At 51.1% G+C, this 24,742-nt stretch overlaps 8 protein-coding genes across 8 annotated transcripts; 3 read left to right on the top strand and 5 right to left on the bottom strand.

Annotated features, from left to right (window-relative positions):
• Positions 1-57: 57 nt before the first annotated feature.
• Positions 58-2,024, bottom strand: N7446_002644 (putative AMP-binding domain protein; the record flags this gene model as incomplete). The annotated part of the gene is made up of 5 exons (XM_058511393.1): positions 58-365; positions 429-1,058; positions 1,112-1,558; positions 1,618-1,813; positions 1,878-2,024. 5 exons carry the CDS (start codon positions 2,022-2,024, stop codon positions 58-60), a joined length of 1,728 nt encoding a protein of 575 aa, XP_058376929.1.
• An 833-nt stretch (positions 2,025-2,857) lies between these two features.
• N7446_002643 (60S ribosomal protein uL13) lies at positions 2,858-3,820 on the bottom strand (the record flags this gene model as incomplete). The annotated part of the gene is made up of 4 exons (XM_058511392.1): positions 2,858-2,996; positions 3,076-3,388; positions 3,563-3,698; positions 3,800-3,820. 4 exons carry the CDS (start codon positions 3,818-3,820, stop codon positions 2,858-2,860), a joined length of 609 nt encoding a protein of 202 aa, XP_058376928.1.
• Positions 3,821-4,549: 729 nt separating this feature from the next.
• On the top strand, positions 4,550-5,890 carry N7446_002642 (metallophosphatase domain-containing protein; the record flags this gene model as incomplete). The annotated part of the gene is made up of 2 exons (XM_058511391.1): positions 4,550-4,745; positions 4,893-5,890. 2 exons carry the CDS (start codon positions 4,550-4,552, stop codon positions 5,888-5,890), a joined length of 1,194 nt encoding a protein of 397 aa, XP_058376927.1.
• Positions 5,891-8,764: 2,874 nt separating this feature from the next.
• N7446_002641 (J domain-containing protein) lies at positions 8,765-10,362 on the top strand (the record flags this gene model as incomplete). The annotated part of the gene is made up of 2 exons (XM_058511390.1): positions 8,765-9,968; positions 10,040-10,362. The coding sequence occupies 2 exons, from the start codon at positions 8,765-8,767 to the stop codon at positions 10,360-10,362; spliced, it is 1,527 nt and encodes a 508-aa protein (XP_058376926.1).
• Positions 10,363-11,728: 1,366 nt separating this feature from the next.
• N7446_002640 (putative sterol o-acyltransferase (APE2)) lies at positions 11,729-13,642 on the bottom strand (the record flags this gene model as incomplete). The annotated part of the gene is made up of 6 exons (XM_058511389.1): positions 11,729-11,755; positions 11,827-11,868; positions 11,921-12,176; positions 12,242-12,952; positions 13,006-13,449; positions 13,518-13,642. The coding sequence occupies 6 exons, from the start codon at positions 13,640-13,642 to the stop codon at positions 11,729-11,731; spliced, it is 1,605 nt and encodes a 534-aa protein (XP_058376925.1).
• A 711-nt stretch (positions 13,643-14,353) lies between these two features.
• Positions 14,354-17,134, top strand: N7446_002639 (AP-1 complex subunit gamma; the record flags this gene model as incomplete). The annotated part of the gene is made up of 5 exons (XM_058511388.1): positions 14,354-14,363; positions 14,433-14,556; positions 14,613-14,801; positions 14,855-16,973; positions 17,039-17,134. The coding sequence occupies 5 exons, from the start codon at positions 14,354-14,356 to the stop codon at positions 17,132-17,134; spliced, it is 2,538 nt and encodes an 845-aa protein (XP_058376924.1).
• An 825-nt stretch (positions 17,135-17,959) lies between these two features.
• N7446_002638 (putative nucleotide-sugar transporter) lies at positions 17,960-19,499 on the bottom strand (the record flags this gene model as incomplete). Its single annotated transcript, XM_058511387.1, has 4 exons — positions 17,960-18,233; positions 18,315-19,196; positions 19,277-19,353; positions 19,416-19,499. 4 exons carry the CDS (start codon positions 19,497-19,499, stop codon positions 17,960-17,962), a joined length of 1,317 nt encoding a protein of 438 aa, XP_058376923.1.
• A 534-nt stretch (positions 19,500-20,033) lies between these two features.
• N7446_002637 (uncharacterized protein) lies at positions 20,034-24,658 on the bottom strand (the record flags this gene model as incomplete). Its single annotated transcript, XM_058511386.1, has 7 exons — positions 20,034-20,911; positions 20,968-21,376; positions 21,435-22,207; positions 22,273-23,850; positions 23,904-24,210; positions 24,275-24,377; positions 24,441-24,658. The coding sequence occupies 7 exons, from the start codon at positions 24,656-24,658 to the stop codon at positions 20,034-20,036; spliced, it is 4,266 nt and encodes a 1,421-aa protein (XP_058376922.1).
• Between the last annotated feature and the right edge of the window lie 84 nt (positions 24,659-24,742).

The following is a 24,742-nucleotide window of genomic DNA, read 5'->3' as shown; positions in this document are numbered from 1 at the left end:
GTATTCCAAAGTATCTAGTGTCAAATGGATTTATGTTTGCGTTTGTCTTTTGTCTTTCTAGTTTGAAACCTGTCCCTTTACCCAGTCTCGCAGGATGTTCTTCCGAATCTTACCAGTACTGGTCTTGGGAAGTTCCGCTACCACTTCCACCTCTCGAGGGATCATGAACTTGCTGATGCCGCTGACATTCCGAGCCCAGGTGATCACTTCTGGGCCTTCCAGTAACTTGCCTTGCTTCACCGTGACAAAAGCCTTGGGTCGTTCGCCCCAATGAGTATCAGGCACCGAGACAACTCCTGCCTCTAGAATGTCGGGATGCGTGACCAACATGGACTCAAGTGCAACTGATGATATGTTCTCACCACCTAAATGTAAAATAGTTAGCCATCATTTCTTTCAGCAGACCGACCACTCGCTACCGAACATACCGCTAATGATAATATCCTTGGCACGATCAAGGATTTGGATCGCACCATCAGGATGCCAGACAGCCAAATCGCCGGAGTGCAGAACACCCCCTGCAAAGAGCTTCCGAGTTGCCTCAGGATCCTTGTAGTACCCACGAGCGCAGATATTGCCAATAAAGACGATCTCACCGATCTCTTGGCCATCTTGGCGGACATCAGTGATAGTATCGTCAGGCACCTCTGTCTTAATAACTCGCGCAGGGAGGCTAGAAATAAAGCCATGGCCTTGCCGGGCCATCTTCTGATACTTTTCCTTGAGAGGAAGGGTATCCCATTGAGGTAAAAAGTAACCCTTGGTGATAGGGCCATACGTCTCGGTCATACCGTAAACATGCACAGGATGCAAGTTCAGATCTGACATTTGTTCAAAGAGATGAGCCGTAGGAGGGCTCGCTGCTACCGTCACCCGAACAGGTTGGGGCAGTTTCTCTGCTTCTTTCGCGTTGCAAAGTAATGTGTTCACAGTTGGGGCGGCGTTGAAATGCGTGATATGCTCTTCTTTCAGCAATCTCCAGATCTCAGGATAGTCTATCTTCCTGAGACAATAATGGGTGCCGCGGACTGCCGTTACTGCCCATGGGAATGTCCATCCTGCGATGCACGTCCTGTCAGTTGAGTACTATGAAGAGAGAAAGGGCACGAACCCATAGCATGGAACATAGGTAGTGTCCAAAGATAACGAGCCCGTCCACGGTGGTAGTTTAGCCCCGATTCAATAACATTCGCCAAAGATGCCAGGTAGCAACCCCTATGAGTAAACTCGACACCCTTGGGCTTAGCTGTCGTTCCGCTAGTGTACGCCAGTGCAATGACGGACTCTTCATCAGCAGCTTGACTCTCGAGGCCCTCCCAGCCCTGAGCACCAGTATCCAAGTCATACTTCAGACCTTGCAAAACAGCTTCGTCGAAGGGACCCGTCAATTGACCCTCAGTAGCATCCGTATCAGTGTCTACAATGAGGGGGACATCAGGGTGCTGCGAGCGATATGTCTCCAAAAGTGGCACAAACTCCTCGTCAACAATAATGACCTCTGCATCTCCATGCTCGAAAATATAGGCGATATCTTCTTTCTTGAGACGGTAGTTGACAGCTTGAATATGAATATGTTAGACCGACCTTTCGTCAACAGACCAAGCCCGGAATTCTTACCGACGTTAACAGCCCCAGCAGCGGCAATCCCAAAGATAGACTCAAGGAATGCCGGGGTGTTGGGACAGAGGATTCCAACTCTCTTGAACCCATGTTTCTTCAGGTAGAACGCCAAGCCCCTCGCACGATCAGCAGTCTCGCGGTAGGTCCTGTGTAGAACCTTGCCATTGGCTGTGATATGGTAGATTGCCTCGGCCTGAAGAATATCTTGTCAGATAACTTCAATTGGATCAATATCGAACATAGCAAGGGAAGCTCACCTCGGGCTCAATGGCCGCGGCACGAGGTAGGAAGAAAGTCGGCGAGAGCGAATGGCGATTGATGCGGTGCTCGAATGGTGCAGGTGTCGAAGCTTCTGAGCTGAAGTGGCCCAGTAGGCCAGACAGCCGAGACTTTACACCAGACATGCTACAGCGGCGGGAGGACGAACCACAAGAACGGGGTTGTGGTTACACAGAAGAGGAAATTAGAGGTCGAGGTATAAGGATAGAAGGAGAAAGAGAAGAGACACCAGGAGACATGCGAGAGAAGTAAAGAGAGAGAGAGAGAGAGAGAGAGGCAAGTTACTCCAAGTTGGAGAAATGCGGGGAGCCCTGGAGCGGTTAACCTAGGCTATGGCGGATCACAGGCGGGGACTCGGGAACGAACTCTGGGGTATCCAATACAACTTGCCAAGGAGTCCTTGCTTTTGAGTTATTAGAATATCATGTTCGGTCTAACGGAATACTCTTTGCTGTGAGATTGGCCAAAGCACAACCATCGGACACACATTGGATATTGGTACTTTATAATGCTGCACTGCGCTCGAGGGCGTACCTCGACTAATAGAGTAATAGTGTGGGTACGTAAAGATCAAGTCCACGAACTACAAGCAACTACGGAGGACAAGCCAACACTAAAGGAGAACAAATAATAGGTCAAAGTATTTTGATCATAAGAATCATGTTGAACTCTTGAAAATTGTTTCTTTGGATTAAACCGCCACGGCGCGACTCAACGGCCAGCTATTTTGAACCTTTAATCCCAAACGACTCCGTTTTTTTCGACTTTTGAAAATTCCGAAGAAACCCTGTCCCCGGCCACCATGCTCGTCACAGACAGTGGTATTCATGAAATGGTAGGGGACCGGGCCGCAGAAAAAGGTCGGTCGACTTGCCGTTCAAATTCGCTGAAAGTAAACCGTCCGCGATCCCATCCCAGAACCATCGCTCGACACAACAACCAGCCGCGCTAAAGGTATCTAGTAGCCATACTGAGCAAGCTGGGTCTTGGTCTTGCTGTCCACGTTCGCACCCTGCTCCGCCTTGGCAAGGTTGCGACGAGCGGCCTTCTTGCGCTCGTAGTAAGCCTTGCTCTTGACCTTCCGACGCTCCTCGAGTCTGTAGAGAATTAGTTAGAATTTGCCAATGTAGACAACGTGGATCACACTGGTGTCCCAGGTGACAACGAAGAACATACCTGGAGACAACATCCTGGTACTTCCAGCCGACCTCGTGGCTGAGACGGCCAACAGTGCAGTACTTGCGGCCGGGGCGGAGACGCAGGACACGGAGAGCCTGGGGGACGACGACACGCTTCTTCTTGTCGTAGGGAGGGGGGACACCCTCGAAGACCTTGAGGCGCTCCATAGCGGCGGCACCACGGGCGGTCTTGTGGGGAATCATACCGCGGACAGCCTTGTAGAGGATGCGGGAAGGAGCGCGGAAGTGGAAGGGACCACCACGGGTAGGGTTGAAACGAGTGATCTTGCGAAGGTAGGCGTGGTACTTGACTGTAGGTCGGATTTCGAGTCAGCATTTCTGATCCCCTCAAAATGTGCATTTTCCTCCAAAAAAATTCCCAATTTCGTTTTGCTTGTCGTGTTTCCTCCACATGTAATCGAAGACACATTCCAATATTCCACACAAAACACAAAGAAAAGATTTCGAGGAGAGGTTGAACGTACGCTTCGCGCGGAAGAACTCGCCGGAGATGTTGAGGGCCTCACATCTCACAACGACGATCTTCTGGCCGTTGAGCAGCTGCTTGGCGACAGTGCTGGCCAGACGACCAAGGAGGTGTCCCTTGCCGTCAATGACGACCTAATTCACGATTTAAGTCAGCGATAACGGTTCCCGGATGCAGAATTTCTCAAGACGACTGTAGCGGCACTCAGGTTGTCGCTTGGGGTTTAGAAACGCACCACTGGTTCGAAGGAGGACATCCTGCTGGTAATATGTCCCGGGGGATGGATGTTGTCGGCGGTTGTTGTCGTTGGTGTCAGGTCAACGCACACAACGAAGTCGGGTGGCTCGCAGGTGAATGGTTAAGCGAGGAAAGCCTACTTTGTGTTAGTGGCGAGGGTCCCAGCCCTAAGCCGGACCAATCAGGCGGTGTGGTAGTCACGTGTGGGAAACCCCTTGCCCCGCCCGAGACCAGATTATATAATACTTTCACTTTGCACTGTGCGCCACGGTGGTTCCTTCTCTTTGTGCCGTTAGGGCTTTGGCTTAGGGCCGGCGATACTTGGGAGTTCTAGAAGTACAGTGAAGATCATGATTTTGAAGTTTGGTAGATTAATGAAGATATAGGAAGTTGGAGACCTTGTATTGAGCTCTCCGTATTATTTTATACTATTTATTTCCTGTAGCACCACCATCAAATCCTACGATCTGGCGTCTACCTGTATCTCCATGCCTTCATGATCAGATCTAAGTTGATCAAAGATTGGGTCCGATGACTAATCCATTCCATAGTCCAATTGTTTTCCCTGTGCAAGTTCTCTCCATCAGAAATCTCCAAGACAAAGACGCGCTTCAGAGCTTCATGAATCATAGTCGCCCCGAATCGCTTGCGCTCCCTGCAGTGGCCCTGGGCACGAACAGCACCACAATCAGGCCTGCTTTTGCCAACAAATCTCATTAAGACAAGGATTTTCTCTAGATCAATCACCATGCTTCGAAAGACACGATTTGTATGCGTCTCTGATACACACGGCTATACACCATCCGAAGCAGGCTTCAAGCTCCCAACAGGGGACGTTTTGATCCATGCAGGCGACTTGACTAACAATGGAAGCCTAAGAGAGCTCCGCAAGACGATGGATTGGATATGCAATGCCGACTTTGAAATCAAGATCATAGTTGCTGGTCCGTTTCTCTCCTAGTCGATGCCCATGCGCCCGATTCACAACCATCTATGACTTGATCTCGGGCAATAAATAGCAATGCTATGCCCGCCTCAGTGCTCCGTCCACGCTAAATGGTCACATCAAGACTCCCTAACCAAATAAACAGGCAATCACGATGTTACTTTGGACCCAACATTCTATGCAGAACATGGACGCAGCTTTCACAGCCAGTCCATCGAAGATCCGCAGCAATGCCTAAAACTCATCTCGGAGTCGCCTTCAGTAGTCCTACTTCAACACGAGTCGGCCGTGATTCGCTTAACGCGAGCAGGCGGTCCGAATACGATCTTCAAAGTCTTCGGGTCCCCACACTCCCAATTCAAAGGTGACTGGGCATTCGGATACGACTCAAGTGATGCAACAAGGCTATGGAGTCAGATACCACTCGACACGGACGTCGTCGTCACACATACGCCACCACAATCTCACTGCGACCAGAAACCAAATGGAACATCCGTTGGGTGTTCAGCACTTCGCAAGACACTGAGCCTCATCAGGCCGCACTTAGCCATATGCGGTCATGTGCATGAAGGACGAGGATACGAAAGAGTCCACTGGCAGGCCACGCTTACAGATACAGAACAAGATATAGAAACAGAGACACAGACAGAGACAGAGACCAACGCAGTTGACCATGTCACTCGGGGCCAGTTGCCGCCCATGGACAGCAAGAAACAAAGCCTGATCGACTTAACCAGCAAACGGAACGAACGACTAGCCAACGAGGGATTTTCGTGGCCCGGTCACGGTCACGGCCATCCACATCCAGCACATGAGATATCAAACGATGAAACGATGTCATCAGCCTCGCCGAAGTCATCAGCAGGCGTCGATCCTGAAAAGGCAAGTCCACGAAATTCGCCGAACGCTCCGTCCCTGAGCGCGAGTAGCCCCAGCCCCAGTCTCAGAACCAGCACCAGCATCAGCACCAGCGGCACGATCGGCCGTTTAGATCACGCCTTGCGAACGCTCCGAATGGAGACTTGCATTGTCAATGCGGCCGTCGTGGCCACCAGTTTCCCGCATCGCGGAGGCAAACGCTTCAATTCGCCCATCGTTGTTGACCTCGAGCTTCCCGTGTGGCAAGACTCGGCCAACGGGTGATGTTCGCCGTGCGTCTGACACCTCGGTAGTTTTGTTTTTAGCGCGCTTTTTCTTTTCTTTTTAACGTGGGTTGGGACGGGGATTAACTGGCACGGAATTAAGCTGCCTGCTTAATCTTTTGGGTCCGGCCAAACTCCTGTATTATTGCCATGCATTGTGGCTTGACGCCAGATGGTACCTCCCACCCGGAGTGACTGGGGAGCTTTTGCCATGCGCGCTTTGATGCATACACATTGAAAATGAGAACGTGAAGTGCGAAGTCTCGATCTGCTTGGGATTGCGCTTACATCATTGATTCCATGTGGTGGGTGGTCGGCCCGTTAGACTGGCTACCGCAGCCGATGAGTCCTCGGATTTCATAAGTATTTCCAATAATCCAATAATCAAGTCCTACAAAATCAATATCCCGTACTTCGTACAGCAGCCATAACTTTCTCTCTTCTCTCTCTCTTTACACATGTCTTCGTAAGGGTGAGTAATGGTGACTGTGACTCCTCGTCTCATGTATATACCCCGCATGCACTTCGGGCCCCATAACCATCTGACAGATCGCAATCACATACGGAGTACTGTATCAGATGTGATATCACTCTCTCCAATTTCCAGTCCCAGTCCATTTCCAAGTTTGAACTCTTCAGGCACGAGTCATCCGCATCATCTGCAACGGGGATCCCCCAACTCAAACCTTCCAGAAAAAAACACAAAAACAACCCAGCGCTAGTTCCCGCACTGTCAGTGGATAGCACAGTTAGCACATTGGGAAAGGGAAAGTCTGGGCGTAGGACGAGTAGACCCCATAAGCCAACCAATGCATAGACCCTCCCACCCTCCTGATTCACGATGTGACCATGCGAGGCCGATCATTCTTAGTCTTGGTCTTAGTCTTGGTCAGATAATAAGTCAATGTAAGTAATCACTGTGCAGTGTTTGCGCTTATGGGTTGTCTTTCTTCAGCTAAAACTAGAAGGACTCGGGGATACACCTCACTACAGCTTAGTCTCGCGTGGGAAGAGGCATGTGCTTCTCGGACTTTGATTGGGGGGATATTTTCTAGAAGGCTTTTCGAGGCTGGTGGAGAGCGTTCTGGCTCGATTTGAGGATTACGGTTGGATTACATGTACACTACTCTCTCGCTGTTATAGCTGAGTGCATATTATTATTGCAGGAGACCTGCATTTGCATTTGCATTTGATTTCCCCAGGTATGGAATAAAATAGAGTATTTAATGACAAACCTGCGTAGGGGAGACGGCTACCACTTAATTTGAGATATCTTGCCTCCTCCTATGCTAGTCTAATATAGATGAACGACCCCCGGTCTAGTGTCAATTTCTCCGGTGCTCAGCCGGCCTCAACCATAGCATTCGGCTACAAACAAGTCGACTCTTTAGGGACGGACATCCGATCCGAAACCCACCCTTGTTGGCAATCAGAAAGTGAGGGGGGTAGATCACTGTTTAAGCGTATAAAGTTACAACCGTGTGTTTCGGCACAAGGTCTTGTGTGACATCCCCAGTCGCGCTGATGGGATCGGAGGATTATGGACACGGCTGGTGCGGTTCGAATTGAAAGATTGTGGTCCTTTTCCATTTGGGTTTCACGGGGGATCCCCAGATTGATTTTTTTACTGCAATCACTATCACACAGTTATTGTCAACTGACTGTGTCTGGGTGTTCCCGAAGCGAGGTAAAACGGAGATAAAGAGGTGGGCGGTTAGGCTAGGTTGATTTACGAGACATTTTAAGAGTTAATGGGGGTTTACATTCGAGACAGATACTATTTGGGCAGGAGATGTTATGGGGAGATATATGGAGGTGAAAAGAGGAAGAGGGTGAGGTGTTTGGAGGATTGCCATAATAATAGGAACTGGAGAATCTTGCGCGCGGACCGCAGTGCCGGGTTCATGAGTCCAGATGACTTAGAAATGGGTCGAGACGGTGTACATTGTACCCCTACTTCATCCAATCATTCGATACCGCGATTAATACCAGATGGAGTCGCTATAGGTGGAGACAGACACGTTGGTGATGGGTCTAGTGGGACAGAGATTAGGTCTCAGTGCCTCAAAGGAATGTGCAAAGAATTGGAAACGCGTCTCTCTATATTTAGGTTATTCCGCCACAGATTAAGGCCACGGAACCCCTCGGGAGGGAGAACATTACCGTGGCTACCACTTAGGCGTACAAGGTTAGAGCTGAAGCGAGACAAGGATAAGAGTAAAGAATGTTCGTTCACAGTGAGGCGACCCAGGCGTAAAGATGGGGGGGGCAGTTTAGGTGCATGCCAAACCTACTCGATCGAGACGGCGGCAGGAAAGAAGTAAAGATGGGCGCCATGACGATGGCCCCCTCACTGAGCCTTGTTCTCGTGTTAGATCGCCCCATCTCTAGGCAAATGAAATACCTTTACTAGGACGAGGCGGTGATTGGCAGGGTGCCAACAAATCAGGTCCAGGGCACGGCCAATAATTGGGGGAGGCCGGTGAAGTGACAATAATACATGTAATAAAAGTAATAGAAAAACAGAGAAATAGAGAAATAGAGAAATTATAAGAAATTACGGAGACCACCTAAGTTGGGCATCTCCTTTGATCTTGACTAAGCGCGCCACCCTGCTACTGTCGCTGCGCCACTACATGTAAATACCTTCCCCTGGCCGGTTCGTTCGGCTCAAGACTTCCTTACGGCATCGTCCGATGCCCTTACTTACATTGCGATTTACAATCTCCTGATCGAGATCTTTCTGGATGCGTCGGTGTTGGCATCCTACTACGTCAACTTGACATTCCATACATTACCTCCACCGCCTCTTCCCCCTCTCTCTTTCTCTTCTTCAATTCCAACTCAACACAGACTTCTGTGTATCAATTTTACCATGTCATCAGCTCCTGATATAGATCCATATGCTGCGCTAGGAGTAGCCAAAGATGCGACCCTCTCCGAAATCCGGGCCGCCCATCGAAAGCGAGTGCTGAAATGCCACCCAGACAAGATTCAAGATGAGTCGCAGCGGAATGCCGCCCAAGATGAATTCCAGAGAGTTCAACAGGCCTATGAACTTCTTTCAGATGAGTCCCGGCGAACCAAGTATGACGCCAAAGTCAACAGATTAGCCGAATTGAAGGCCGAGCTGGAGCGCAGACGAGCAGAGTCATATGGCTCTCCACGAGGAAGTGGTTCCAACAACCGAGAATACCGCAATGGTCGGATCGTGGAGGAACGAGTCCCCTTGGAAGTGTATCTCGATGAATCATTGAGATTCACGGAGGAACCACGTCCGATGTCTCGCAAGCATGAGGAGTATGGCATGCGATCCAAGGCCAAGTCCACGGAGGAAAGGAAGAAGAAAACTGCGACGCCGATGAGCGCGTATTACGCTGCAAAGGAGCAGCGGGAATCGACCAAGGCCACCCATTCCGACCGTGCCAAGACCCGCGATCAAGAGCGACGACGACAAGCGTCGGCCAAATACGACACCTTCGAATCTTATGCTGAATCCGACGATGCTTCAGACTCCAGTGCTCCTCGCTACGTCTTCACCAAGCGAACAGCAACCCCGCGCCGAGAGCGCGAATCCCGATCCAGGCCAGAGTCCTCTCGCCGCGAACGCTACGATGACGATGATTTCTCCGATCATTGGCAAAGCAAGATTAATAGTCGAACGACCAGCGCGGAGGACTACATCGCATCCAAGGGTCGAATCTCGAATTCCCCACGCCGATACCATGGTTACGACTCAACGGAACCAGAATTGTCCGGGTCGCGGCCCTCGGGACGGTCCACCCGGCCTGCAACAAGACGTCCGTCAACATCCCGCAACAACTCCTACGACTACATTGAGTCGCCTCGCGAGAAGCCGAAGATGCCAACCGCCACAACTTCCCCAAGCATCAAGAGCTCTCTCCGCCCCTCATTCCTGAACCACCGCGCAGCAACCTCCAGCGGCTTCAGTCGTCCCAAGCGCGATAGCACGCTCTACGGAATGGCCCACGAACCCATGCCCTCGCGCCCCTCAAAGCCCCGCGATCGCTACGATTCTGGATATTCGAGCCCAACGACGCCCGAAATGCCCACGCGGGGTAATTCCCCTAAGACACATACCCGCTACAAGATTGTCGAGGAGCCAGACCGCGTCGTTGTTGAGCCAAAGTCCGCCTCTTCGAAGTACCGCTCCTCATCCCCAGACCGCGCCGAACGCACCTCTTCGTCGGCCCGCCAGCCCCCAAGCGGAGTAGTACATTCCAGAGCTACTCGACTGAATCGCCATCGTCTCCTCGCATTGAAGTCCGCTCTTCGCGACCTTCAAGACCGGCGACCTATCGTGATCCCGATTATTCTCCTCGTCCGAAGGAGAAGGATGTCAAATACTCTCGCGCTTATAGGCCCGAGGATGTCAGTTACTCGCCGCGTCGCCCTTATTATGACGAGGATTATCGTCCTCCTGCTGTGGGCAGACGGCAGTCTGCTTACTAGTTCTGTGTTGTGTTGCAACACTATGGATCGCTTACGACAGCTTACGCTTATGCACGCTTTCTTCTTTTATCTTTATCATTTTTATCGGATATTCATGATGGAGCTCGGGGTGTTTTTCAATTCCTTTGCTTTGCATTTTCACCTCGATTTCTATCCTCCTTCTCGTTCGCATTCTCATTCCTTCTTGTCTATACATGGGCTACTTAGTGGTCCTTTCACACGGAGACAGCCTCTACTTCCAATCCGAGATTTGGTTTGAACAATGGCTGTACCTATCCAGATCGATCTCGGATTTGTCACGGTGTCTTCCTTTTTTCCAACCCGGATAGTATATCGCATACCTCTTCATACCTACACGCCCATACACTGGCCATAGCCAGTGCAGGGAGTAGTGAATTTGTTATTCCATCACGCATCGAGACGGGGCCGGTATTGATTTCGGTTTCTTTGATTCTTTCGATGTTACTGTACTGTACCATGGTCTGGTTTACTTCCGCCCGCACAGCCAGTGCGGGGGTGAGGATTAGGGCTAGGGCCAGGGTTAGAGACACAGGTATTCTTTGTCGGCGCATAAGGGTGGGATGGTCGGAAGGGATGGAATGGTGTTTCCTTCCTTTTTCTTATTCCTCATCACATCCTATGGCGTATCTTTACCTCTTCTTCTTTGTTCTTATTTTCTTTTCTTTTCTCTTTTTGTTTATTTTCCTGTGCTTCTTTTCATATTTACCTCCCGGCTACTAGATACCTGATGACCCAATTTATGACTTACGCTCCTTGATATGATATGACATGCCACGATTCTTGACCTATTTTCTTTTCTTCTCTTTTTGCACTGTAGAAAGCATGGGACTCATTCGGTGTTACAGAAATTGGGGGAGAAGGGGTACATCTTGTATGAATCCAACTGATCTACTTCCCAGACTGAAACTTCACCTATGATGTCCGGATGTTGTTTTGATTTTGACCGACATATTTGACTAGGATAATGATAGAGAATAGAACTTAACAAAATGTCTGACATTGTCGTGATATTGTGTCGTCCAATATATCCAAATCTTTTGTTAGATTATTATTTGTTAGTTATTTTAGTTGTATCATGTGGCTCAGGGAGGTTTATTTAAACACCCTTATATAACAATGAATACATCCGTTGAGATGAGTATCAAACCATAGTATCCGTAGTTGAGACAAAAATATAACTGAAGCTATATACAAGGCGAATGAGTACGCCCTTGGTACAAATAAGAGCAAACCGCCGCTAAACCGTTCCTAAATCCAATCTACACCTTGCTACGAACTCACTTCGTTGATCGATTGCATTGTTCCGCCATGTCCAGGGTATTGCACTCAAAAGTATAGGTATTCCCTAGACCAAGACGTAGAATGCACACATCTAGAGCAGCCAGTGTTAACCAAAGATACTTGTGGATATATCCAAAGTCAAGAAGACATTGTATAACTTACCATCGAAAGACCCAAGATCATAGAAGACCAGAAGAACACATTCTAAAGTCAAGTCAGCTTTATGAGATACCATACCCACGTAGGAGCAGCTTACATTGAGGGTAGTCCGTCCTCTGAAGAAGCGGGACTTCTGAACTGCAACAATGGGCAGTTGCAGCATCATAGCCAGGAATCCATACCCACGGAGCTTCTTGGTGATGCAGCTCATGACCAGCTCGTGGAAAACTGAACTAACCAGGAATGTAATGGTCATGGCCACGGGTTGAGAGAAGTTGCATCGCGAAGGGAAGTAGACATGGCGGAAGAGGAAGTGGTGGACGGGGACGTTCCATTCGCGGGAGAATTCGAGCCTGGAGGGAAATTGTTAGATCAACATATTGTGAATTGGGCATATAATATCTGCTGTAGGACGTACCAGTCACACGAATTCCACCAGTCCGCGTAAAAGTGCCGGTCAGCAAATCGAGTCAACTCGGCAAATGCGCCTAACACGTATTCGAAGATAACCAGGAAAACAAGCAGGAATGTAATCATGAACGGGAATAGGAGCATGCTGATAGTCTCGGCGAGGATGAATGCCTTGTCTGAGATGCTAGAAACGACGTGGAGTTGAGCGCTGGCCTCTGTCAGGACGGGGAGAATGAACTCTTCGCTGACCAGGGTCAGCAGAAAGATGCAACCAAATACAGCTGCAGTCTTCCAGCCGATCTCTGACCAGCGGCGATCCTGTCGGCGTGGATACTCCAGCTCGTAGCAGAGAGTCGGGCAGAACAGGAAGTCGACATAGTTACCGACGTGAAGGTTCTGGGGGTATGAGATATTGCCGAGTGGGGAGGTCAGTTCCGTGGCTAGTTCCTCGCGCAGCTTCAGCAGTGGCTCTGTCGGGGTGTCTTTCTCGTTCTGGTCTTTCATGGACGGCCGGCGTCGGTGGACTTCCGGGTAATGGATGGCAGATGTAGGATTGGAGGACATCGAGCCGGGTTTATCAAGAGAGGCTAAACGGCGCTCGGTCTCGCTGAGATGGCCATTGTAGAAAGCATAGGAATGCAGTTTCATGAGAATTGTGAGGGTATGCAGCGTGAAGAAGACCTGCGCGGTCCAGGTCCACTGCAGCATAAAAGGCCAGCTATTTCTTGTCAGCGATATAGAATCCCATTTCATATAGATATAGCCACCCACTTGATCCATAAGACCAGCCAAAATGCCTCGCCCAGACTCTGCACTATCATACCTCCGCGCGACCATCGCAGCCACTGCGGACCGCTCCGCCAGATCCGGTGTAAAGGTAGAACAAGTCCTGAGCTCACGACCATGGCCACATCACTGAGTCCCATCACCCACACATTCTGCGTCAAGAGGCTCCAAACGCGCAACTGTAAGGGGAATCCTGTATACTTGATGTTGCGCAGCGCGCTGGTCCCGACCATAATCACCAGCGCAATCCAAAAGAGAGTAAAGAACCCTCGGAAATTGTGGTAGTCGCTATCCGGATCAAAATGCGACACACGAGGGACATAGTCTATCGTATAAAAAAGACGGTTTCGGGCTCGAACTTGCTTCCTCGCAGTCGAGATGGAGTGCGCCGACGGGGGCGCATCTTCGGAGACAGGGGTTGAGCGGCCACTTCAATGCAGTGGATATGTTAACCAGTGCCCTAGATCGGCCGGCTATGTGGATAGAGAGCAGCTCACCTCATGTCCTGGGACAGCTTTTCCAGGGGAAGGGGAAGAGCTCCAGTCACGTCTTTTCCGTCGGACTGGAGAGGGACGGCGCGCGGCCGTACATTTGCTGAATCATGGGAGACGGCGCTAGACATCCTATATGGACGCAATTGTGGGAGCAGAAAGGTGGCACATCGAACTCACTGGAATGAAAGAAAGACACATATGATGAGGGGAGCTCTGGTGGGTTTGTTTGTCTGAGTAGACACCAAAATTAACCACTACGTCACAGCATTTATAGGGGACTAGGCAGATGCAATCACGACGACTGTTGGATTGTTGGGAGTTCTCCCTGCCAAGAGGTGAATATGTATCATTTTGTCATTCTATTTCAATTCAAGTCACCAAGTATTCTGGCATCCTTATACAGGTGGGTGTACGGCATATCTGGGGATCTGGCTCATGTAGCATTAATCTGCGACCTCAACCAATCAAATGGGCTTGTGGTTTAGTGGTATAATACTCCCTTAGCATGGGAGTGGTCCGGGGTTCGATTCCCCGCGAGTCCATTCATTTTTTATTTCTGCTGCCTTCAAGGCGGTGTGGCTTTGTGCGGTTCGGCGGTCACCTGACCCTAATTGTCACGCTAGGCCCGTTCTCAACTAGCGCCCCATGCCAAGAAGCCAGGTCGACTGTCATGAGGAATAATAATAAAGCAGTCCAGACCTCCAGACCACTGCCTTGACGCTTCTTCGTTTCATTGATCTTATGAGCGCGGTGCTTGGTTTGCTTTCCTGGGCCTGACTCTATCCCTTCTCCTCCATTGAATATTCCCTTTTCTCGCCCCGTTGGGGGTCTCCGTTGCCATGTCTTCCCGTGAGTGCTGCCCGCCGCCCCTCCTCCCCTGAGACGTAGCGCTAAACACGCAACCCAATATGTCTATAGTCAAGCAATTCATTCGGAATGTCCGATCAGCCAAGACCATCGCCGATGAACGTGCCGTGATTCAAAAGGAGAGCGCCGCTATTCGAGCCTCGTTTCGAGAAGAGAGCCATGACTCCGGTATCCGGTTAGCTTCAGCAAACTTCCAATGGACTTCGCGGACGAATTCTAATAAATTGACAGGAGGAATAATGTCGCCAAGCTCTTGTACCTCTTCACACTTGGAGAGCGCACTCACTTCGGTCAGATCGAATGTCTGAAACTACTTGCCTCTCACCGGTTCGCCGATAAGCGTCTGGGATATCTGGGGACCATGCTGTTACTGGATGAGAACCAGGAGGTTTTAACACTTGTCACCAATTCTTTGAAAAAGTTGGTGTCTACGGTAGTCTCGATCGCTTGAACTCATACTGACTAGCATGCAGTGACCTCAACCACTCCAACCAGTATATCGTCGGTCTCGCTCTTTGTGCCCTCGGCAACATTGCTTCTATCGAAATGTCCCGTGATCTATTCCCCGAAGTCGAAGGCCTCATGTCGACCGCCAACCCATACATTCGCCGGAAAGCAGCCATTTGTGCCATGCGCATCTGTCGCAAGGTTCCAGACCTGTACGAGCACTTCCTCGAGAAAGCCAAGAACCTTCTTTCGGACCGGAACCATGGCGTACTGCTCTGTGGTTTGACACTGGCGATTGATCTTTGTGAGGCGGAAGAGGAGGAGGAAGGACCAGAGGGTGTGATCGAGATGTTCCGGCCGCTGGCTGGAGGACTTGTTCGCGCTTTGAAGGGCCTGACAACCTCCGGCTATGCCCCCGAACACGATGTGTCCGGCATCACAGACCCTTTCCTGCAGGTCAAGATTCTCCGTTTCTTGCGTGTATTGGGTCGCGGAGATGTGGCCACCAGCGAGCTGATCAACGATATCTTGGCCCAGGTGGCCACCAACACGGATTCCTCAAAGAACGTCGGCAACTCAATTTTGTACGAGGCCGTTCTTACTATCCTGGATATCGAAGCCGACTCGGGATTGAGGGTGCTGGGCGTCAACATTCTCGGGAAATTCTTGGCTAACAAGGATAATAATATCCGCTATGTTGCACTGAACACCTTGAACAAGGTGGTCGCAATCGAACCAAATGCGGTGCAGAGACACCGTAACACGATCTTGGAGTGTCTGCGGGATCCAGATATTAGCATTCGCCGGCGAGCGCTCGATCTCAGCTTCATGTTGATCAATGAGGGCAACGTGCGGGTGCTGGTGCGCGAACTGCTGGCCTTCCTAGAGGTGGCCGACAACGAATTCAAACCTGTGATGACCACACAAATTGGCATTGCGGCTGATCGTTTCGCGCCAAACAAGCGCTGGCACATGGATACCATTCTGCGGGTTCTCAAGCTGGCTGGGAACTACGTCAAGGAACAGATCCTGTCCTCATTTGTGCGTCTCATTGCTACCACCCCTGAATTGCAGACCTATGCAGTGCAGAAACTTTACTCCTCATTAAAGGAGGACATCTCACAAGAGGGTCTCACCCTGGCTGCGACATGGACGATCGGTGAATATGCCGATAGTCTACTCCAGGGTGGTCAATATGAGGAAGAGGAATTGGTCAAGGAGGTTCGGGAAAGTGATATTGTCGACCTTTTCACCAACATTCTCAACAGCACCTACGCCAGCCAGATCGCCGTTGAATACATCATCACTGCATCCATGAAGCTTACAGTGCGTATGTCGGATCCTGCGCAGATCGAACGTCTGCGCCGTTTCCTCTCTGGCCGGACTGCAGATTTGAGTGTAGAGATCCAGCAGCGTGCTGTTGAATATTCCAACCTCTTCGGCTACGACCAAATCCGCCGCGGCGTGCTCGAGCGGATGCCCCCGCCTGAGATTCGTGAGGAACAACGGGTGCTGGGTGCGCCTACCGCTAAGAAGCGCCAGAGCAAGGTTCTCCGTGGCAAGTCTACTAAGGCCGCCAAACCGGCCGAGCATGACCTGCTCCTCGACTTGGTTGGCGGTGACGCCCCCGTTACCAGCCCTACCTCGAGCGGATCGAACACCGCCGATCTGCTGGCAGACATTCTTGGCGGTGACTCCGGCCTGTCATCGCCCTCGCCAGGCCCTGCTGGGCAAAAGAACTCGAACAGTGCCATCATGGACTTGTTCGGTTCCAATGGTCCTTCGCCATCACCTCAGCCAACACAACCTGCATCTGCATCCATGGATCTACTGGGTGGAGGTGGCATGGGTGCCTCTGCGCCCTCGCCTTCATCCTCTCCCGCTCCTGTCTCCGCCTCGACGCCAGCACACACTGCCCTCAACAAGGACGGCCTCGTCCTCACCTTGCAGGTCCAGCGCAGCGGCAACAACGCCCAGATCATGGCTCGCTTCCGCAACGAGTCCAACTTCGACACCTTCACTAATGTCGGTTTGCAAGCCGCCGTGCCAAAGAGCCAACGTCTGCAACTGAGCGCAATTAGCAAAGCCGATCTTGAAGCCGGTGACGAGGGCACCCAATCAATGCGCGTGACCGCTCTGAACGGGGTATGTCTTTCCATTTCCTATCTTTCCCCCTATAAAACTCATCAAGCTAACTAACTACTCCCCAGGCCCTCCCTGCCAAGCTCCGTCTCCGACTTCGTATCTCCTCCGCTAGAGACGGTGGCGACCCCGTTATCGACCAAGTGGATTGGTCTGAGCCATAAATGCAATGGCAATGGCGAAAGCGATGCCAAAATTTCAACCGAACGAAAGTTTTAATTTCCCATGAACAGTTCAAAATCCATTTCTATACACCCTAGCATCTTTTACTCTTACTCTTACTTCTGCTTTTGCTTTTCTCTGCGCCTACGCTTTCGTCCGTATCTAGACTTTTGTTTTGGTCCCTGTCCTCGTTTTTGTTCCCTGTGGTGAGGATTTATTGTTTCTTGTATATGCTTAACAGATGGAGCTTTATGTATGAGCAAATACTGCATGGTGCAGGTACAGGTGCAATGTGCGTTGCATCGGAGCTAGATGTTTAGTGGTTCGTAGTACTGTACCTACAGCTAAAGCAAAAAGAAATAAGCTACGGTATACTTGTTGCCGGTTACTTAATATGCCTATCCCACTATAGCAGTACTAGGATTATATCGAACAACAGTAACAATCTCTTGGATATCCCTTATACGGCACGAGAAGCCCCAGTATATGTATTTATGCACTGTTATATTGCAACTGTAACCCCATATGGAAAGAACGAAAGAATGAAATCCAAGCAAATCACAAACCCGGGAAATGCAGTAAGCCACTCATGATAATAAGCAAGGCTCGATAAGCCAAAAGATCAAATAGAACACCCCAGCAACAAAAAACGAGAAAAAAAGCAGTAAGTAAACTCCAGCAGAATAATGCAAAATCGTATCATCTATCCAAGTGATTTCCCTCAACTTTATGGTCCTGGTCACAAATCAATGACCAAGATCCCAAAACAGTAAAGATATGAGATAGATAGTGAAATGGTAGGTCAGTTCGAGAGTGTATCAACTTATTCAGATATGCTCAATAGGATCCTCAGGGAGAAGAACCTCGCCCTCTCCCCGGTTGCGAGGCAAGCAGGCCTTGAGAGGGGGCCGGACAATGTCATTGAACAGGAATGTTCCGTAGACGAGGAGTGCAAAGCCGGCAACTTGGAGCCACTTGAAGGTCTCCCAGCCCAGGCCGAGCGAGACGAGCCAGATGAAGAGGGTACGGCAGGTGTCGATTGTGCTGCGGGAGGTGGCAGAGACGGTGTGAGTAACCGATAGACCGAAGAAGTTGAAGCCGCTGGGATAAAGTTAGAGAGGGGATTATAAAGAGAGGGCTTTGGAAATATCAAGGTGGGGTTGAGAGACTTGAGAAACATACCCAATGCTGACCATGATCGCTAGACTAGAAAGAGAAATGGCACGGTTGCTGGTCAGTTGACGCCATCCCTCCTTCAGATCAAAGTATCCATAGCGACCAGCCTCAGTTCGCCCAACGGCAAAGTACATAACGACCATACCAACGAGAGTAGCCAAGAAGCCAAATATACCTTCCCAGCCGACAACCTGGATAGGATCCATAGCATAATGCTCGAGAATCCACTCCTCCAGTACAAACTGCGAAGCAGTGAAAATCTGCGCCGCCGCAATAAGCAGCACACCAATGATAGCTTTCACAGCCTCGGGGGTCCCAGCAACAGCACGGGCCTTGATCATAGCATGCGAAGCAGCACCCGCGGCTCCATCACCCTGCGTGATATCATGACCAGAATCGCCGCTGAACAAAGCCCCAGAAAGACCGACAACCGCCACGCCGAGGACGACGATGAAGAGCGCGCTCCACTGGTACATGTACAGTTTGCGGCGGAGGAAGATGACGCTGAACAGGCCGACGAAGAGGACCAGGGCGCCGCGGGTCATTTGGTAGATACTTGCTGCCACGAAGAGGAGGCCTACGTTCATTAGGGTCGTGCCGGCGATATCGCAGCTGGAGGGCGCGGCGAGGAGGAGGACCTTCCAGCCACGCAGTGGGATGCGCTCGTCGTCCTCCCGGAGGGGCTTGGGGTGTCTGTTGTCGGTGTCGAGTCCGTGAATGTGGTCATCGTCGTTCTCTAGGCGCTCGTCTTCTCCGTTTATTGGGTGATATCCGCCGGCAAGGAGCGGAGATGGGTCGCTCGATAGACGGGGGGCGATGTAGCAGCGGTAGAGGGAGGTTAGGCCAACAACGAGCCAGCAGCCCATCTCGCCGACGAACATCTGGGCTCTGTGGGGTTTGATTTGCTGTCAGTACTCGTTGCTCTTGTTATACAGCTTTATCTCGTGCGAGTTTGGGTAGACCCCTACGTTTGAATGACTGGCTGCTCGAAGAGCTTTCGGTAGCTGGGTTCGGGTGAATCACAGTCCCGCACACATTGCATATCCTGATCGACGGGAAACGATTAGCTGGGGTATCCTTGATTGCAGCCATGACTCCTGGACTTGCCTGGTACTTGTTGAGAATGGTGTTGCACACCCCGGTCACGAGCATCATCGTGACCAGGAAGGGGATGAGGGCGTTGTTCGTCATCTTGGCGGCAAGCTTAGACTGGGTGAACTCGAGCTCAGGCTCGAATGCAATAGAGATATGAAGGAGGCTATTGAGAGCCTCTGAATAGGTGAGGAGACAAAGCGGAGATAGGCTTATCAGAGCAGCTGATATCACAAGTCACGAGTTACGCTGACTATACGGGCCGGTACCCGCTCGGTACCCACTTCGCTACACGGAGTACTCGTACACATGTCACTGTTGAATATAAAAGAGTGCATATTCCGCAAGGAGAGCCAAATCCCTATTTTACCTCCCTCAAAACGCCATCGCTGGGGACAACGGACAACACATACTGTCCAACAAGAGATTAAGAATAAGATGATGAAAGAGGAGTCCCGCGTAGGGTAGTGTACAAACGCGTCGCTCCTGAACCCTATGTGCGCCAGAGACTAAGTTATCCGCCGAAATCAGACAAATCATAATATCAGTCCACCTTTAAGACAAGCACGACCTATGGCTATAGGGCTAGAAATGGGTATATGAGTCCAATGTAAACCAAAAAGGAGAAGAATTTCAAGTCGTGGGAATGGGAATGCCCTCCTTGTCGTAACGGGCAACGGCATCCCAATCAACTTCAAGTTGACCCATAGAGCCTTCGCTCTTGACTTGAATATCGGGCGGAATGCGGATTGTGGCCGCAGCCAATGCAATGGACTCCTCATCCCAGGGTTCATAGAATTTATCCATGAAGGTGGCTTGGTCGACCTCGTCAGGAGGAGTGAGAGTACCAAGGGCGAGCCAATCATCCTCTGGGGTGGCTTCGTTGATATTGAAGTCCTCAAGCGGGTCGTAGCCCAGGTGAGGCAAGTCCTTGCTCGCCAGGTTCGAGAAGGTGTCATGGAGGGCGTCAAGCGAAGTGGGACAGTCCGCCCATGGGTCCTTTTGCTCGCTATCCTCCAAACCAAACTTACCAGCATCCTTCTTTCCATCCTTGCCAGCAGACTTTACCCCCTTAGCAGACTGCTGCGGGGTGAGCAGCTGGGTTGATGTAGAAGGAGATGCGGTCTTGCCTCCGAGTTGGCTGGTGACTCGGGCCATAGGAGTCATGTTGCCAAGGACAGGAGTAGCAATGCTTTGTTTCGCAGGAGAAGCCGCAGCGCTGAGCTTGGTGGAAAGTGGTGCGAATCCGGCTGTGGCGACCTGTGGGACTTGAGAGTCGTTGGGATTCAATCCCAAACCGATCGAAATGCTTTCATGGTAATATTTGAGGTAGTCATCGATGACTTCCTCCTCCTCGGGTTGATGATTTTCCTCAACGTGCTTGTCCAAGGCCACTTGGGTGGGGAATCCTTGGTAGTGGTGTTGACATTCGACCACGCTGCACTTGAAAGCACCGGCCAACGCTGCAGCTGTCGATTTGGCATCCGCGACTGCTTTGTTGTACTTCGCGGCTGCCACAGGAGCCGCGTTAGCCTGGATTGGAGACGATGCAATACCAGCATGAGACTGCTTCCGTCTTTTCGGGGAGGCAATTTAAGGTTTTCGGGGGCAAGTCCTCCTGGGCCATAGGCATGAGGGACTCCTGATGGAGATGGAGCACCGAAAGGCGCAGGTGGAACGGTAGCAGACTGACTCGAGGCGCGCCGAGCTCGTTGGAGAGCTTCTTCCTGTGCCTGCAACTGTTGCAAGTTGGTGGCATTCAGTGCAGGCATGTTGCCTTGGGCAGTTGGCGCGGTGGAAGCAGGAGGTTGAGAGGCGTTGGAACGCTGGCTCTGTTGTTGTATACGGGTAAGCATCAACTGGAACAGCCTTTTCATGAACATGACAGCGCCGTGAAGATAATCATTGGTGATTGTGAAATGATCATTAACAACCCAATCTTGCGAAGGCTTGAACTGTCTCATTAGTTGGATGCGCTAATTTACTCTGTATTAGCAAAAAATCGCTTCAATTATCAGAATGAAAAGAACTCACCATAGCGAGAAGATTTCTGACGTTTTTCTCCTGGCCAGGCACTTTCGCATACCATTGCACCAGAGCATCCAACCGACCAAGAACCTGCAAGGATTCACGCAGTTGGTTTGTCATTGAGATCTTGTCCTCTGGACTGATGGGCAGCGGCTTCGCAGGTGGGGCGGCCTTGGAGATCTCATTGTAAACCTCCATGACTTGAGGTGGCAGGTTCTTGTTCCACGCTTCCTCGGCGGCAGCTCTGCTAAGAATTTTGGGTTGAGCCTGTTGTTGCCTCCAAATGTGCGCATCCACCTGGGCTCGCTGCTGGGGAGTCATTTGTGAAAGCTGTTCTTGCGTGAATGGGAGTCCTGGCCTGGAAGGGCCAGTCCCTGCACCCGGAGCCATTGCAGGCTGACTCTGTTGGGGAGTAGCCATGGCTCTGGCGTCAGCAGTATCATCTGTGCTGGGTCGCTTCTTTGACGCCTGTTTCCCGGTAACGGCCTTGGCATTTTTGGCTGTAGCCGTGGCTTGGGATTTTGCGTTCAATGATTGTGGGTCTGTAGGCTGCTGTGTCTGCTGAGGAGCTTGTGGTTTAGGTTGAGGGACAGCTTGGGCTGTGGGGAACGGAGGTTGCGTTGTGAGTTGGCCTTGCTGCCCAGGCGGCATGTTTCCTTCCATTTGCATGGCTCGGCTTTGCGCGGCCTGCAGTAATTGCCTTTGACGGTTCCGGTGCAAGATTTCGCGGATCTGTTCATCACTGAAGTTGGCTGACTGGGGTCCCAGCTTCTGACGAGCTATTTGAATATCTTGGGTGGAAATCGGCCGCATGCCCGCCATGTTAGGGGAGGTTGTTGCTGACCGACAGGGAAGCCCTGGGGGTTCGGAAATTGGTTCTGAGTACTCTGGAAGGGGGTTGACTGTTGAGCTGGAGTATTCGGGTCTTTGACTAGACCGGTACCAGATGAAAGCAATTGACCCAGGTGAAGCTTCTGGAGCATCATAAGCCGGGACACATCATTAGGTCTTGAAACTCCAGGGTTTGATGCAGCCCATTGTTTGAGTTGGCCCCAATTCTTGATGTTCTTAGGTACTTGCATTGAGGTGCCGTTCATGTTCAAAATCGACGGTGGGAACGCCACACGGTCCATTTGCTTGCTCTGATCAGCGGTCATCTCCACTCCATTATTTTGCTGTCGCAGCATTTGGAGCTTGAACATTTCGTTCTGCTGTTGTTGACGCTGCTGCGGGGTCAGCTGCTGGCCTTGGGGTAGTCCCCCGGGGTTCAAATCCTGAGGGACGTTCATCGAGCCTCTCATCATGGCATTGCCCATTTGATTATTAATCATCTGCTGGGGTTGGCCTGGCTGGGTTTGGTTTTGCTGTAGAGAGCCGTGTTGTTGGGCGGGATTCCGAGCCATATTGCTTGCAATAGCAGCCCGACGCTGTTGGTTCAAAATGAAAGCTTGGGCCTGTTCTGGGGTCATACGGGCAAGTTGTTCTCGGACATGTGGCGGGATATTGGGAGGAATTTGTGGACGACCTTGCATTGCAGCCTGTCCTTGAACACCACCCGGGTGCTGACCCATGTTCGGGGGACGGGAGGGTGGTCGCGTTTGAGCAGGAACCTGAACTGGCGACATCTGACCGGGTGCCATCGGTTGGTTCAGCATCGGCATGCCGGGACTCTGGCCAGTGAGTTGTGACTGTCCCTGGGGGTTTGCCTGGCCACCTTGACCTGAGATTGCCATCTGAGCTTTCTGAGCCGCCTGTGCACGCGCCTGAGCCTGGGCCTGGGCCTGGGCCTGGAACTGCATTCGATCCTGGGGAACATTGGAGCCACCTTGCATATGCTGCTGCTGAGCAAGAAATTGGGCCTGGGCGACATTGTCGCTGTTCATGTTTGCCTGGCCATTCTGGCCCATTTGTTGCGGGAACATGTTATTGTGGTTGTTGTTTGGGAATGGTGCCTGGTTCATTTGCGATGAGCTTGCAGGAACCACTAGCTGGCCAGCTTCTTGTGAGCGTAGGCCATCTGCCTGCTGTCCTTGGATGTTTTCCACGTTGCCCATGAAGTTCGGAGGCTCCATCGACTGGCCAGGGTTACCAGGGAATGCATTATTACGCTGAAGGTTCAGCATATTCTGGAACGCCTGTCGCTGCTGTTGGGAATTCATCATGGGGTCACCCATCATATTGCTATTGGGGTCCATTCCAGCGTTTTGAGTGCGTCCCATTTCTGCACGGGCGCGACGATGACGTCTGATCTGACCGAGCGCCTGAGAGCGGAAGAAATAGGTCATCGGATCAAGATTTTTTCTTGCCAGATATTGACGCTGTTCGGGGGTCATGTTTGACAAGTTCAGCTTGATCTTTTCCATGTCTTCGGGGAAGTCTTGCTCAGCATTTCGTTTGCCAGTCGAGAGACATGATCGAGGTCCTGAGGGGATAAGGTGTTGAGGTCGTCGGGTAGGGGGATGCCATTTGCGGGACGTTGTTGGGTGCGCTGTTGTTGTTGCGCCTGTTGCTGAAGCATCGCCTGAGACTGTTGCTGTTGTCGCTGCTGCTGTTGCTGCTGCTGGAGGGCAGCATTATTAATTCCCATTGCCATTTGGTTCTGGCCGGGAACAGGGGAGTTTTGCATGTTCTGATTCATTTGTTGCGGGAAACCGACAGGTATCTGATTTTGGACAGCGCCCGTCTGGGGCATCATTCCAGTTTGGTAGGCGACCGCGGCTTGTCTCTCTCGTGTGTCTTTAATGTGAAGAAGCTTTTCGGTGCATTCCTTCTCATAATCATCCTAAACGCAAGCCCCTCTCAGTCAGCATGAGGTTCACGTGAAATAAAAAAGGGTCAGGACGGACTCGTTCATTGGCTTTGGAGAAGGCTTTCGACTCAAAACTCATGGCCGCCTGGGCTGCTTGGCTGAGACCGATGCTAGGTTGAATAAGACGAAGGGAAGAGATCCTAATTCAAACACGAGTCAGACACAGAGGAATACACAACAGGCGCTGACGGAGAAACACTCACATTTGATAAATGTGCATGGCGCGGTCCTTTACCTGGACCGTGGCCTTCCAACCACCATGAGGTCCCTGATTTTGTATTACTGAGGCGACATGGTTCATAATAGCCTGTATATTCTCATTCTTCTGTGGTTGCATGTTCGCCTTCATAGGCCTCATCCCAACGGGCAGGGCTGGCCGGCCAGGTCCCGCGCCCGGGTTGGCGAACTCTCCCGGATTCATAGCGGACACCCCATCAATGGAGGATCAATGAGCAATCCGCGAAGAACTTTCTTGAAGGTCAGCATTAGCTGGAATACCACGCGC

Source organism: Penicillium canescens, assembly GCF_028828765.1.
Source record: "Penicillium canescens strain IBT 15451 chromosome Unknown utg000002l_segment0_segment0, whole genome shotgun sequence".
Taxonomy (NCBI): domain Eukaryota; kingdom Fungi; phylum Ascomycota; class Eurotiomycetes; order Eurotiales; family Aspergillaceae; genus Penicillium; species Penicillium canescens.
The sequence above is the reverse complement of the archived record's forward strand: the minus strand, read 5'-3'. Positions and strand labels throughout refer to the sequence as shown.